Genomic DNA, 14,752 nt, shown 5'->3' on the forward strand with positions numbered 1-14,752 from the left:
ACTGCAAAGGAAAAGCAAATACCAACCTATCTCAGCGAGCCAAGGATGGAGGGGGCAGACATCAGTATATCCTCCAGGTCTCAAATCCAAGTGAAGGATGTAAGTGAAAATATTCTGAGTCTCATTTATTGAGGTATGATACAGAGGCAATGGGGGACTAAAGTGTCCAGAAGCGAGGAAAGGGCTGAAACTTGTCCTTACATAATCTTTTTTTTTCTTTTCTTTTTTTTTTTTAAAGATTTTATTTATTTATTTGAGAGAGAGACAGTGAGAGAAAGCATGAGCGAGGAGAAGGTCAGAGGGAAAAGCAGACTCCCCGTGGAGCTGGGAGCCCGATGTAGGACTCGATCCTGGGACCCCGGGATCATGACCTGAGCCGAAAGCAGTCGTCCAACCAACTGAGCCACCCAGGCGTCCCTGTCCTCACATATTCTTAAAGGAAAAGTGATACTGAATGTCAGTAAAGGAAAGGTAATCACCAGTTAAATTGAAAAGAAGATGAGCCCTGATACACTTTTCACACTCATTAAATTGAAAAGAAAATGATACAGGACATGACAGAGAAAAATAATAAGAAACAGAAACATCCAGAATGTGTGGCAGAACTCAGGTAGGAATTAGAAATAAAAACATCATTTTAGGAATGAAGACTCAACAAGAAGGAGACTAGGAGTAAATAAAAGTGTCAGATAATGCCTTAAGAGAAAATGACTGAAAATTAAATTAAAGATGTGAAAAACAAATAAAAAGATTTTGAGGGAAGGTGACTAATACTAAGATAAAGAAGATCTAACACAAAGACAATAGTAGTTTCTGAGGAAAGAAACCAAAGGAATAGAGCAAGAACAAAAATGGTAAAGATATTATTATTATTTAAAGATTTTATTTATTTATTTGACAGACAGAGATCACAAGTAGGCAGAGAGGCAGGCAGAGAGAGAGAGAGAGAGAGAGAGAGAGGGAAGCAGGCTTCCTGCGGAGCAGGGAGCCCGATGCGGGGCTCGATCCCAGGACCCTGAGATCATGACCCGAGCTGAAGGCAGCAGCCCAAACCACTGAGCCACCCAGGCGCCCCGGTAAAGATATTATTGAAAAAAACGGAAACGGTCTATTGAAAGAGCACGCTCTATACCTAAGAATGACCAATACCAGCATGTGGTCTAGTAAAATTTCTTGATGTTAAAGGGAAAAAAATTGGGAGGTATCTAGGCAAAAAGACAATGTAACCTATAAGGAAAAGAAAATTAGACTCTCACAAGGTAGTTTTCAGCAATGCTTTAGGTCCTAAGAACATGGAGCACCACACTTCAGGCTCTCAAGAAAAGTGAGTCAGGGATTATTATATCTAACAAAACTGATTTCCAAACATAAAAGGCACAGATGTTTCCAACACTCAAGAACATTTAAAATTATGTTTTCCAGGAGTTCTTACTGACAACTCTATTAAAGAACTAGCTTTAGCCAACTAAAATGACTGAGAGATCTCAGTATCAGAGCCGGCGGTGAGCATTAAATATGTACTGCTTATGAAACAAGACCAGATGAGGATTAGGAGGAAGAAAGTGTAGTTTGTCACAGCTGAACGTGCTCACGATACAGGTAGAGAAGAGAGGAAATGGCAGAGTATTTGTAGGAAAATGTTGAATTCTTCAGCAATCACATTGGGGATGGTAGTATTTAAATTGTGTGTACAACACAGGATGAGTGAAATGAATAATTTTGGAATATTTTGCTCCATACTCTCATCTATACTTGTGAACCAGGATTCTGGATGTGGAAGTAAGAAGATGCAGATGTGATACAGAAAAAGTTAAGTAACATCACCTATATTGGAATTTGAAGTATCAGAATGAACTCGTGGCTTATTTTATCCTTAAAATATGTATTCTTTAGCTCTGTCCGATGAAAAGGTCCCAAAATGACCAAGACAGTAGCAATGAACATCCTTAGCACTCAGATTGTTATCTGTAAATATCCTTCCTAAAAGGAACTAAAGGAACAAGGGCTGATTCTGGGTCTAGACTAGGAAACACACACAATGACCCTAGAATAATTTTGTCACAGAACACTAGCAACATGTGGAATAAATGCAGGTTAAGGATTGGTGCTCAGAAAACAGAATATATGCAATCACCTAGGCCCTTTTAAAGTTCTATAGCAAGGCATATTTAAGCTGGGTACATGGGACACAGAGTGGACAATGCACCAGGAAAAGGACCTGGATGACTTCCTCTGCATATTTGTAGGGAAATTCTGAGGGGTTAGAGACCAGCTTTTACAACTGATTATATAAAAATGGGGATTTCCTGGCCAGAAAAATGGCTACTCATCTAGTGGTGTGGACATCTAAGCTAGAGCAGTGCTACCCAAACTTTGATGTGCAAGAATTACTAGATGGACTTTGCTGATAGGACAGTTTGACTCAGTAAGTAGCGGCTGGGACCTAAGATTTTACCTAGTAAAACAGAATTAGGATCTCTTAATTCAAAGAAGCCTAGCTAACGTTTTGCTGCTAAGCAACTAAAAAGAGAGAAAAAGTTTCCAGTAGCATGCTTGTCTTTGCACCCTTCTGTAAGTAAAACCTGAAAATGTGTGGTTGGGCAGGATTAGGCAGAGCAGTCTGGAGAAGGGAGGCCTTGTCATGTTCCAAAGCCTAGTCAGATTGTCAGATTGCTGCTCCGTCGTCAGGAAGGTGGACAACTTCCCCACCGACGGCTAGCCCTCGTGGAGGTTTACAGAAGAGGCCGTGTTCAGCAAGGCAGCACAGACGACGCGCAGTCGGGGTGAAAGCAGCACATCTGGTGATCTGGGCGTCACGTGGCTGGACAGCTGCTCACTCCCCCAACAGCAGACGACGTCTGCCTCAGGGACTTCTCGTAGCTAAGACGCTCTGGCGGACACAAATGGGCAAAGAAAGCACCAGGAAGCAAAGATAAACTGAGGCAAAAATCAGATTAATGGAGTCCCTTCTCACGAAGCCCGTCGTTTCCGACAGCCTCCAGACTGTCGTCGCTGAAGGGACGGTGAGAGAGTGCGGGTGCGGGTGCGAGTGCGGGTGCGAGTGCGAGTGCGGGCGCGGGTGCGGGTGCGGGTGCGGGTGCGGGCGCGGGCGCGAGTGCGGGTGCGGGTGCGGGCGCGAGCGCGGGTGCGGGCGCGAGTGCGGAAGACCGGACACAGGCCACAGCGAACGGCTCTTCCTAGACACAGCTGTGGGTGCGGTTAGCGGATCCCGAAGCTGCCCGGAAGCAGTTTACTAAAATTCAAAGAAATTCCATCAAACACAGCGACACGGAAAAACCGGGCTACAACGCGCTCCATCTGGGTCCAAAGAGGGAAAAGTCCGGGAAACCTGTGCTCTCGGGCAGACCTGGGGCCCCGCGTGGAAGCGGCGACGAGGTCCTCTCACGGGGCAGAGCCAGCGTCGACGCCAAGAGCTCGCCCGAGGGCACGGCTGTCTCGGGCCTTCCCGCGGAGAAGCGCCGGCTCTGCCTCGCCGCCGGGTTTCGCGGGCGGCCGGGGGATGCCCCTGCTCCGCCGCGTCGTCTCGCTCGCACGCGCAGGCGGCCGGTCTGCCGACGGCGCAGGCGGCCCGGGGCCCCGAGGCCGTCGCCGGGGCATCCCCCGGCCGCCCGCTTTCTGCGCCGGCAGCGACGCTGAACCGGGAGCGGATGGTCCGTGCGAAAGACCTGGCTCGCTGATGGACAGAAACACAGCAGTGGGACAGGGAGAGGCCGGCTGCCCACGGAGCAGGGAGCCCGACGGGCGGCTCCGTCCCAGGGCGCTGCGACCCCGACCCGAGCCGGAGGCGGCACCTCAGGAGCGAGGCGCCCGATCTGTCCCCGGCGCGCCCTCCGCGACACGGACTCCGTCGGGGCCCGAGGGGATCGGACGGCCAGGCTGAGGAGATCCGGACTGTCCCTTTCAGCCCGTCCTCCTCCTCCGGCAAAGGGCCGCCCTCCTGGACACCGAATCTGCAGCCCGGCCACGTGACTAGGTCCTTGCCCAGGGACCGGCTCCAGAACCGGCTCCAGAACCGACGCGGCCACCTCCGCCTTCCCTCTGCCTTTTCTTCCCTGGACGCACAGACCGGCCACGAGCCGGCGGGGAGGCAGGGCCGCGCTGGGCAGGGGGCCGGCTCGGGGCTCCATCCCAGGACCCCGATGGCGAGCCGAGCCGCAGGCAGAGGCCCCCGCGCCCCCCGGCGCCGGCCCAGGACCTTCTGGAGGCACTTCCGTGCGCTCGTCCGGCGGCCGCTCGCTTCCGACCGGGGGAACCGCCATCCGCCGCGGCGGGCACGGCCGGCACACAGAGCGTCGCCGGAGGCCGTGCCTGCAGCACCGGCGACCCGGGACCCCGGGACCAGCAGGCAGCGTCCGGCCGGACGCCGCCGCGGAAGAGGGCGGCGAGGAAGCGCTGCGGCCGCGCGCGGCCCGGTCTCCCGTCCGCGAACGAGAGCGACGGCAACGGCGACACGGGGTGTCGTGGTCCGCGAGCGCCAGGAGCGGCGCCGGTTCGCACGCGCGTGCAGACGGCGTCCCGGGAGGACCCGGGAGGAGCGGCGCCGTCCGCGCGCCGGCGGGTCGCTCCGCGGGGGCAGGGACGGCCGCGCACAAGCTCGCCCAGACCACGCCCGCGGAGGCCCGTCGCGACCAACCGGCTACAGCGCCAGCGCGGCAACACGCGCATCCGCACCGCGTCGGGGCAGCGCCGCCTCGGGGAACCGGGCGCGGGAACCGGGCGCGGGAACCGGGCGCGGCAACGCGCGCCGCTCCAGCGCGGCCTCGCAGAGCGGGCGGCCGCCGTCCACGCCCGGGCCACACGCGGAGCCCGGCGACGCGCGGCGACTCCGGCCCCCGGCGCTTCCTGGAGTCGCACAGGCAACGCGCCGCGGACCTCCTCCGCCAATCCCAAGTCGGGGCGCGCGGGCCTGAGCCCGCGGAGGATCCTGGGCGGGCCTCGGACGCGTGCGGCGCTTCCGTCCCGCGGCTCTGCGAACGGGCCTGCGCGGCTCGCACGCCCGGCGCTCTGGCCCACTCAGCCGCTGCTCTATGGCCTGTCGGGTTCCCTCTAGCCGCAGGCTGGAGGACTGCGCTCGTTTCTCGGCGGCGGCGCGAGGCCCGGCACCCTCCGCTGAGCTGGAAGAAAGATGGCGGCGGCCGTGCGGCAGGACCTGGCCCAGCTCATGACTTCCAGCGGCTCCCACAAAGATCTGGCGGGCAAGTGAGTGTCTGCCAGGGCCCTGGGCGGTCGGCAGGGAAGCCGTGGGCCGGCTCGCGGGGTGACGGCTGCTTCGGGATGGGGTGCGGCCTGCCGACCGAGGGGGCGGGCCTGAGGTCGTCCGCAGACGCCCAGACGGGAGCGGAGCCCCGGGGGCGGCCGACGCGGGGCGGCCGGCGGCCCGTTCGGGTTTGGGGAGCACCGTGACCGGCTCGTGGGCTCTCCGGAAGCACGGCCCGAGGGGCGACTGCGCCCACGGCCTTCCGAGCCGGCCCTGGCGCCTCTGCGTCGCGGCGGGCTCGCCCCGAATGCGCGGTCGCCTCGGACCTCTTACTGATGGACTACGGAGCTGCGGGAAATGGGTCTCTGGGGCCTCGGTGCGGAGCCGCCGGGAGCGCGTTTCGAGCCCACGGGGCGGGGGAGGTTCGGCCGCTCCGGCGCGCGGCGAGTGCTTGCGGGGGCTTCTCCCCTCGCGACGGAGCCCGGGCGCCTCGGCGGCGGCATTCGCGGAGCCCGAGCTGCGTGCGAATCCTGCGGAGCTGCTGCGGCGGCCGAGACCCGTCCGCGTCCAAACGGGAACGTGTGCCGGTCGCGCAGGCGGTCGCCCGTGTCAGCCGAGGGGCGGGCGGGGCAGCCACGGGCCGGTTCTCCCGCGGCGCGAAGTCGCGTCCCGGCGCCGACCGTGCGGCTCCGCTCCAGCCGAGGCCCCCGCGCTGCCCTCGCCGTGTTCCCGGAACCTCGGCACCTGCCGCCCGCCGGCCTCCGGGGCGTCCGGCTCTCCGGGGCGTCCGGCTCTCCGGGGCCGCGGCTGTCGCGAACCGCCCTTTCCTGCCCGGGAAAATGGGGGCCGCGGGACGTGCTGGTGCCCGAGGCCCGACGCGCGAGTGCGCGGTCCGAGCCCGCGGGTCCCGTACCACAGTGCCGGGCGCGGTGGGTGTAAGCGCGCGCCTGGCCGGCGCGTGTTGTCCGCGAGGGACTGTGTCGTCCGGGCTGGCCCGTGGAGCGTTCGGATTGCGGGGACAGCACGGCCGTGGGCGCCCCGGCCCCGGCCCCGGCCCCGGCCCCGGCCCCGGCCCCGGCCCCGCTCGGCGTTGTTTCCCTCAGAAGACGGACCGGGTTTCCAGGATTCGGAGGAGTCTGAGACGGAAGCCAGGAATTCGCGTCCTCGGCCGGGAATTGCAGGTCGGCGACAGAGCCGCGCTCTAGCCTGTGTGGCCCGCGGACCTGGCGCGAGGCGCCGCCTGTTCTCGGGGCCCTCTGGGCCGGCCGGACTGCGGCGCTGGCCGCGGCCGTCGTGCAGGCCTCGCGGCAGGTCCGCGGGCCGCTCCGCCGGGGCAGCTGGCACCGAAGCTGGCCCAGACGCTCGCGCGCTTCAGGCGCCGCCGGCCGAGCCCGTGTGTCCACGCGCCCCCATCCGGTCGCCGTGCGGGGCCGCCGAGCGGTTCCCCAGGCTGAGCGCGGAAGCCGCCGGCCGCCGCCGGGCAATCTCCCAGGGTCGCTGCTCTGGAACAGGCCGGAGTGAGCCCGCAGACCAGCCCAGACGCAAGGGGAGGAAACACGGCAGACGCGGCCCAGCTACATTAGAAGGGAAATTCTGTAAAGTAAAGGAGAGGAAACGCAGAACGGAAAATTCTATAAAAATAGGCCTTTTTTTATTTTTTGTATTCGTAATCCTTGATAGAGAAGGTACCGAGGAGAGGACGGCCTTGGGCGTCTGGAGACGTGATTTTCCAGGAAGCTGTTAGCTTAGGGAAGACAGGCTCACGGGACACCCTGAGCTCCCTTGGACTCGTAGGCTGTTCTCCCAGGGCGTCCGGGGGGCGCAGTCAGTTTAGGGTCTGCCTTGGCTCAGGTCGCGATCTCAGGGCCCGGGATTGGCTACTGCTCCGGCCCTCTGCTTCTCTCTGTCCCGCTCTCCTGCTTCTGCTCTCCTTCCTGTCAGATGATTCAGTCTTAAGGAAGGAAGGCTGTTTTGTCGAAAACAAAATAGACTCCTTGCCTCCCAGACATAGACTTTGGATGAGAACTTTTTAATAATAGCACGGAGTAGAACTGTCGGAAAGTAGAAGACACTTACACACCAGGTACACACGAGATGACACACGCTGTGGACCCTCAAGGGCTCCTTAGAACAGTCTCTGGCTCTTTGTTATTGCCACACACAGCACTTTCAGTGGTTCCCATCTCAAGAGGGAACTTCCCTAACGTCTGGTGTTTACCATGTGCCAAGCACATCGTCATTGACATTTTTTAATCCTTGAGTAATATTGACATAGCATATGAGGACACTGAAGTGCGGAGCTGAAATACCTTGCTTGAGGTCGCATAGCTTCTGTAATTCAACCTGTATGCTTGGCTCATAGCCCTGGACTCTCAACGCCTCCTACCTTTTGGCCTAAATTATCTTCCCCGAACTAGACTACATTTCAGGTAGTGTTTCCTCTTGCAGGGGCCTTAAAATACCTATCTGCCTCCACTCTTTTCCACTTAACACTACATTGAAATATGTAGAATACTAAACGATCAACCTCATTTAGGAAATTATTTCTTTTTTTTAGCATTTTAAATTTTAATTAAAATTAAAATTTGCTGAGACATCAGTTGTTAATCTTACTGAGATTCTCACATATTATCATTCTCTTTTAAAAATTTTTTCTTATTTAAATTCAATTTAGTTAACATATAATGTGTTATGAGTTTCAGGGGTAGAATTCAGTCATTCATCAGTTGCCTCTAGCACCCGGTGCTCATTTCGTCAAGTGCCCTCCTGACTCCCATCACCCAATTACCTCATCTTCCCACCCTCAGTTTGTTTCTTACAGCTGAGAGTCTCTTATCATTTGCCTCGTCTGTTTTTATCTTATTTTTCCTTCCCTTCCCCTGTGTTCCTCTGTTTTGTTTCTGAAATTCCACATATGAGTGAAATCCTATGTTATTTGTCTTTCTCTGCCCAACTTACTTGGCTTAGCTAAGTACACTCTAGTTCTGTGTGTGTAGTTATAAATGGCAAGATTTCATTCTTCTTGAACAACTTAGTAATATTCCTGTGTGTGTGTGTGTGTACACGTACCACATCTTCTTTTTATTTATTTATTTATTTGACAGAGATCATAAGTAGGCAGAGAGGCGGGGGGGGGGGGGGGGCAAGCTTCCTGCTGAGAAGAGATGCGGGGCTCGATCCAGGACCCTGGCATCCAGGACCCTGACATCCAGGACCCTGACCTGAGCCCAAGGCAGAGGCCCAACCCACTGAGCCACCCAGGTGCCCCGTACCACATCTTCTTTATCCATTCATCTGTCGATGGCCCTCTGGGCTCTTTCCATAGTTTGGCTGTGGTGGACATTGCTGCTATAAACATTGGGGTGCACATGTTCCTTCGACTCACTGTTTTTGTATCTTTGGGTAAATACTCAGTAGTGTGATTGCCGGGTCGTAGGGTAGCTCTATTTTCAACATTTTGAGGAACCTCCATGCTGTTTTCCACAGTGGCTGCACCAGCTTGCATTCCCACCAACAGTGTAGGAGGTTCCCCTTTCTCCGCATCCTCGCCAGAATGTATTGTTTCCTTGGTGGTTAATTTAGTTATTCTGACCCGTGTGAGGTGGTATCTCATTGTGGTTTTGGTTTATAAGGAACTTATTTATTAATTTTATAACAATTAATAAATAATTTATTGTTTCTCCTAGGTATTATCATATTTAATTTCCTGAAACTTCTTTGTGATGTATCTATGTGGATTTGTTAAATCTGTCAGTTGGGTTTTTTCTGTGAGATAAACCACTCGAAAACTTAGTGGATTAAAAGAACAAGCATTTACTTTGTTTATAATTTGTTGGTGGGCTGGGCCCAGCTGGGTGGTTCTCTGTCCTGCGTGATCTGGGTCGCACACATACCTCCCACTTGTGCCTGCTGTCCACTGCAGATCGGGCAGGCACCGCTGCTGTGCTGCGTTGGTGGGGCAGGTGGCGGTGACAGGGCTGCGTGTTCCGTTATCCAGCAGGTTAGCCTGGTCTTGTTCGTGTGGCCACAGCAGGGTCCAGGAGAAAAGGACATACACAGGACCCCTTGAGGTCTCAGTTCACAGCAGCACTTCACTTCTACTAAATTCTGTTAATCAAAACAAGGCCAGATCAAAGGGTTACATAGTCACACTGCAGGGGCATATATGCAGAAGGAGAAAGAACTGTGGTTTTTCGTTTTGTCTTATTTTTGTTTGTACATACTCTACTGCATCATTCGGATGGTGCTTCGCCGCATTTGTTGAACGGATCTATTCGACTCTTTCGTGGTCTGGGATGTTTCAGCTGTCTTTTACAAATGTAGCCTGTGTTGCATTCCATTCCCTTCTCTGGGATTCCAGTGAAGCCCCCATTAGGCCTCTTACTGTGACCTCCATGTCTCTAACCCTGTCTTCTGTACTTAGCTTTGTATATATATATATTTTTAAGATTTTATTTATTTTATTTGACAGAGATCACAAGCAGGCAGAGAGGCAGGCAGAGAGAGAGGGAGGAGGAAGCAGGCTCCCCGCTGAGCAGAGAGCCCGATGCGGGGCTCGATCCGAGGACCCTGGGATCATGACCCGAGCTGAAGGCAGAGGCTTTAACCCACTGAGCCACCCAGGCGCCCCTCTACTTAGCTTTGGACTGCTTTATTCCAGATAGACTTTTCCGTCCTGCCTCCTAGTTTATCAGTTTTTCAGATGTGTTTTATCTACTGTTAAGAACTTCATTCAGTGAGCTTGGATACAGTATTTTTTAGTTCTATAGTTTTTGGTGGTTCTTTTTTCTTTTCTTTCTTTCTTTTTTAAATATGGTTTTTAAACTTTCTATTTTAAGTACACTGCATGTCTGACGTGGGGCTTGAGCTCAAGACCCTGAGATGGAGAGTCTCATGCTCTGCTGACATGCCAGCTAGGTGCCCTGGTGGTCCTTTCTTCAGATGGCACTTTTCATGATTCTCAGTTTCTTGCTGAAACCTTGAAGTCTGAGTTTATCTCTGTAAACACGATACGCGTGATTGCACTGCGGTCTTTCTGGTAGTTGCCGGTGTCTGGAGGCCCTGCTGTTGCTGCTGTCTGTTGCTTTTGTTGACTCTAGCTCATAGAGTTATATGCCTTGTAATCTTTGTTGGGCAAGTTATTTAAAAATATACTTTTCAAAACATTTGGAGGCTTTAGGATTGTAACCTTTCATGGAGGATTTTCATTGCCTTCTGCCAGTCACCCAAGGGTGATAGCAGTCTAGGCTCAAGACTTCAGAATCTTATGGTTTACCTAGATGATCCTTAGCATAGAAATTGTAATCTTATTTCCAAAGTGGTAGCGTTTCCTCCTTTGGCAGGTGTGGATCTCAGATTTCTTTTCTTTTAGCTTCTGTAGTTGGCCAAAAATTACAACTTTCCTCTCAGTGTTTCTAGTAGATTGGCAGAATGCCCCAAGGCAGAGCCCACCAGAAGTGCCACTCTGCCTCTCAGCTGTTGGTTCACAGTCAGCAAAGGCTTTCAGGCAGATGCTCTTCGGACTCTTATCTTCTCCTGTTTTTTTCTTTCTTATTAGGATTTTATGCTATTAATTTTTTCTTTTTTGCATTTTTTTCAGCTTTTTATGTTTTTATTTTTGTTTTGAGGTGGAGTTGGTCCAGTCAACTAATTTGTCATTACCATAGGTGAAAGATCTACTAATACATACCTGTTCTACTTGTTTTGATTCTAAGTAGTGACTGTGATACATTTTCATGTAGGTGTGTATTACTTACCTTCAGGTTTAAGTGCCAAGAAATCAGGAATCAGCACAGTGGACTTTAGTTCATAGACGTAACTGGGTGTTCAGTAGACATTTGTTGATGATGGTAAATGGATAGGGTAGATGCAAGCACCTTAGTTAAATTTGTTTTCCTCTCTAATTTTTATTTTTTTTAAGTAGGCTGCGTGTCCAGTGTGGAGCCCAACACGGGGCTTGAACTCATGACCATGAGATCAAGACCTGAGCTGAAACCAAGAGCTGGATGCTTAACCGACTGAGCCACCCAGGAACCCACCTCCATAATATATATATATTTTTAAATATGAAGCCAACATCATTCCATTTTTGTTTTGTTTTTTAAAGATTTTATTTATTTATATGACAGACAGAGATCACAAGTAGGCAGAGAGGCAGAGGAAGGGAAGCAGGCTCCTCACTGAGCAGAGAGCCTGATGCGGGGCTTGATCACAGGACCCTGGGATCATGACTAGAGCTGAAGGCAGAGGCTTTAACCCACTGAGCTACCCAGGCGCCCCTCCATAATATTTTTTAAGGAAAATGTATTTGGTATTTGTCATGTTCTCCATATCAGTCATATCTCCGTTTTTTCCGTTGAGTGCTTAGTAAAAAGATGTTTTGTCCATGGAGCCTTCTCTAGCTAATCTAACCCCTTTTGGTTTTACTCTCTTCTAAATTAAAATATTACCTCTTCATTTTTCATCTCTCTCTTTTTTAATTTTGTTTTTACTTTCTCTTAAAACATAAGATATTTCTGGGTTTATATATACCTATATATTTTAAATTACATTGCACTGAGTACATTACTCTTTTTTTTTTTTTTTTAAGATTTTATTTATTTATTTATTTGACAGACAGAGATCACAAGTAGGCAGAGAAGCAGGCAGAGAGAGGGGAGGAAGCAGGCTCCCCACCAAGCAGAGAGCCTGATGCGGGACTCGATCCCAGGACCCCCAGAATCATGACCCAAGCCAAAGGCAGAGGCTTTAACCCACTAAGCCAGCTGGGCACCTCTGAGTACATTACTCTTAAGAGTAGAGCCTAATACATTTTCTCAGATACATAGGTATGTAACAACTATCCAGATCAAGCTGGGGAATATTTCCAGCATGCCCAGAGGGCCCCTCATGCCCCTTCCCAGTCATTGCCCTCAAATATAAACACTCTTCTACTTCTGTACCGTGAATTGGGTTTGCCTGTTCTTGAAATGCACATAAATGGAACCATTCAGTTTATACCCTTTTGTGTCTGTCCTTTTTCATTTAACATATATGTGGGATACATTCATGCTTGAAGCATTCCTTATTGATTTGTAGAATGCCATTTTTTTAGCGGGCTTCACTTTCTTATTGATGATCATTACAATTTTTTGTAGTTTAGAGCTATTTTGAATAAAGCTACTATGAAAATTTTTGTATTTATCTTTTTGTGGACATAAACATTCATTTTTCTTGGATATCTACCGAGGAGTAGAATATTTGGGTTATAGAATACACGTTTAGTTTTAGTAGGTAACTGCCAGTGGTTTTCCGGAGTGTAGATCACTTTACACTCCCGTGGGGTATAGGTGAGATTAGTTCCCCCACATTCTCACCCTTACTCAAATTTGTTAGTGTTTTTAATATTATTCATTCTAGTGGAAGTATAATAGTATCTACTTATGCTTATAATCTGCATTAACTTAATGAGTATTGAGGTGGTTGGGAATCTTTTAATATGCTTACTGGGCATTTGGATGTTATCTCTAGTGAAGTGCTTATTTATTTATTTTTTATTTCTTTGCCGAACACATGGATTTCAAGTATCTTTTCTATCTATGGCTTGCATATTTCACTTTTTTTTTTTAAGCTTTTAATTGAACAGGTTATAGAAGAGGTTTGATAGACCAGAGCCCATGCCATCATCACACTCCTCTGATTCTTCTTTCTTTGCTTCCATTTTCTTCTCTGCTGGAGCAGCGGTGGAAGGAGCAGGACCTCCTGCTGGCACAGCACCAGGTGCTGGGGCAGCTCTCCCAGCCGCTCTGTTGGCAGCTGAGGCTCCTATGTTGACACTGCCCAGGGCCTTTGCAAACAAGCCCAGCAAGAGAGGTTCAACAGTCCTACCTGGTGTTCTAATGAGGGCATTGATCTTTGCTCTGTGACCTCTTCGTCCTGCAGGGTGAGGGCCAGGCAGATGCAGGTGAGTGCCGGGCGGACACCGGGGATGTGGCCTCACCCGATCTCGACATTAGCTTCCTTGAGAGGACCGAGCACCTTAAGGGCAGCTGAGGAAAGCATGTCTCACTTTCTTAATGGTGACTTTGATAGCTATTCTTAATGTCAAAGAAACATACCCATTTTTTATTCGTACAAAATTTTTTTTCTTGTGGTGAGAACTTTTAAGAACTACTTTTTTAGCAACGTTGAAATATGCAACACACAGTATTATTAACGCAGTCGCTGTGCGTACATTACATCCCCATGACTTACTTATTTTATAACTCGGAGTTTGTATCTTTCAACATCGTCCCCCATTTTCCCAACTCCGCTCCTTGCCTCTGGCAGGCACCGGTTTGATCTGCATCTGTGTGTTTGGTTTGGTTTTACTTTAGATTCCACTGTAAGAGAGATCATTTGGTACTTATCTTTCTCTGTCTGACTTATTTTACTTAGCATTAATGCCTTCAGGATCTGTCTTGTTGCAAAAGGCAAGATTTTCTTTCTTTTTATGGCTGAATAATATTCCATTGTATTTACATAAGTGTTCTTTATCCATTCATTTATAGGTGAACACTTTAGTTGTTTCTATATCTTGATTATTGTAAATAATGCTGCAGTGAACATTGGAGTATTTATATATCTTTTCAAACTAATGTTTTCATTTTGTTTGGTTAAATACCCAGTAGAAATGTTGGATCACAAAGTGGGGTTTTTTTTTTTTTTGAGATTCTTTATACCATTTTTCATAGTGACTGCACTAATTTACATTCCTACCAACAGTACACGAAGGTTCCCTTTTTTGTGTATCTTCCCCAACACTTGTTACTTCTTGTCTTTTTTTTTTTTTTTTTAAGATTTTATTTATTTATTTGACAGAGATCATAAGTAGGCAGAGAGGCAGGCAGGGGGCAGGGGTGGTGTCACAGAGCAGAGAGCCCAACACGGGGCTCAGTCCCAGGACCCTGAGATGACCTGAGCCAAAGGCAGAGGCTTCACCCACTGAGCCACCCAGGTGCTCCATTTCTTACCTTTTTAATATAGCCATTCTAACAGATGTGAGGTAATATCTTATTGTGGATTTGACTTGTATTTCTCAGATTATTAGTGATGTTCAGCCTGTTTTTGTGTGACTTTTTGCCATCTCTATGGGGAAATATCTGTTCAGTTCCTCTGCCCCCCTCTCCCCCCCCCCTTTTTTTGAGAGACAGAGAGAGAGAGGGAGGAAATGAACAGGGAGTTGGGGAGAGAAAGGTGGAGAGACTGAGAATCCTAAGTAGGCTTTGTGCCTAGTGCAGAGCTGGATATGGGGTTCCATCTCAAAACCCTGAGGTCATGATCTGAGCCAGAATCAGAAGTCCGATGCTTAACTAGCTGAGCCACCCAGGTGCCCCCCTGCCATTTTTAAATCACTCTTCTATTTATTTTTTTGCTGTTGAGTTGTATGAGTTTCTTAATATATTTAAGATATTGACCTCTTATCAGATATATGACTTACAAGTATTTTTCTTCCTTCTGTAGGTTGCCTTTTTATTTTGTTGATGGTTTTCTTCACTTGAAGCTTTTTAGCTTGAT

General features: G+C 50.4%; 2 protein-coding genes across 4 annotated transcripts in view; both read left to right on the top strand.

Moving 5' to 3' along the window:
• Positions 1-4,160: 4,160 nt before the first annotated feature.
• LOC132003772 (histone H1.4-like) lies at positions 4,161-4,931 on the top strand. Its single transcript, XM_059379545.1, has one exon. The coding sequence runs from the start codon at positions 4,161-4,163 to the stop codon at positions 4,929-4,931; it is 771 nt and encodes a 256-aa protein (XP_059235528.1).
• COPS4 (COP9 signalosome subunit 4) overlaps positions 4,830-14,752 on the top strand; it is a 37,396-nt gene continuing 27,473 nt past the window's right edge. For 2 of the 3 annotated variants that reach the window (XM_059386298.1, XM_059386309.1), the window contains exon 1: positions 4,835-5,220. In XM_059386298.1, the coding sequence (XP_059242281.1) occupies positions 5,147-5,220 (74 nt within the window). In that variant the 5' untranslated portion in view covers positions 4,835-5,146. Of the gene's footprint in view, positions 5,221-14,752 lie in introns of all 3 variants that reach the window. The other variant, XM_059386318.1, reaches the window with a different exon arrangement.

Source organism: Mustela nigripes, chromosome 1, assembly GCF_022355385.1.
Source record: "Mustela nigripes isolate SB6536 chromosome 1, MUSNIG.SB6536, whole genome shotgun sequence".
Lineage (NCBI taxonomy): Eukaryota > Metazoa > Chordata > Mammalia > Carnivora > Mustelidae > Mustela > Mustela nigripes.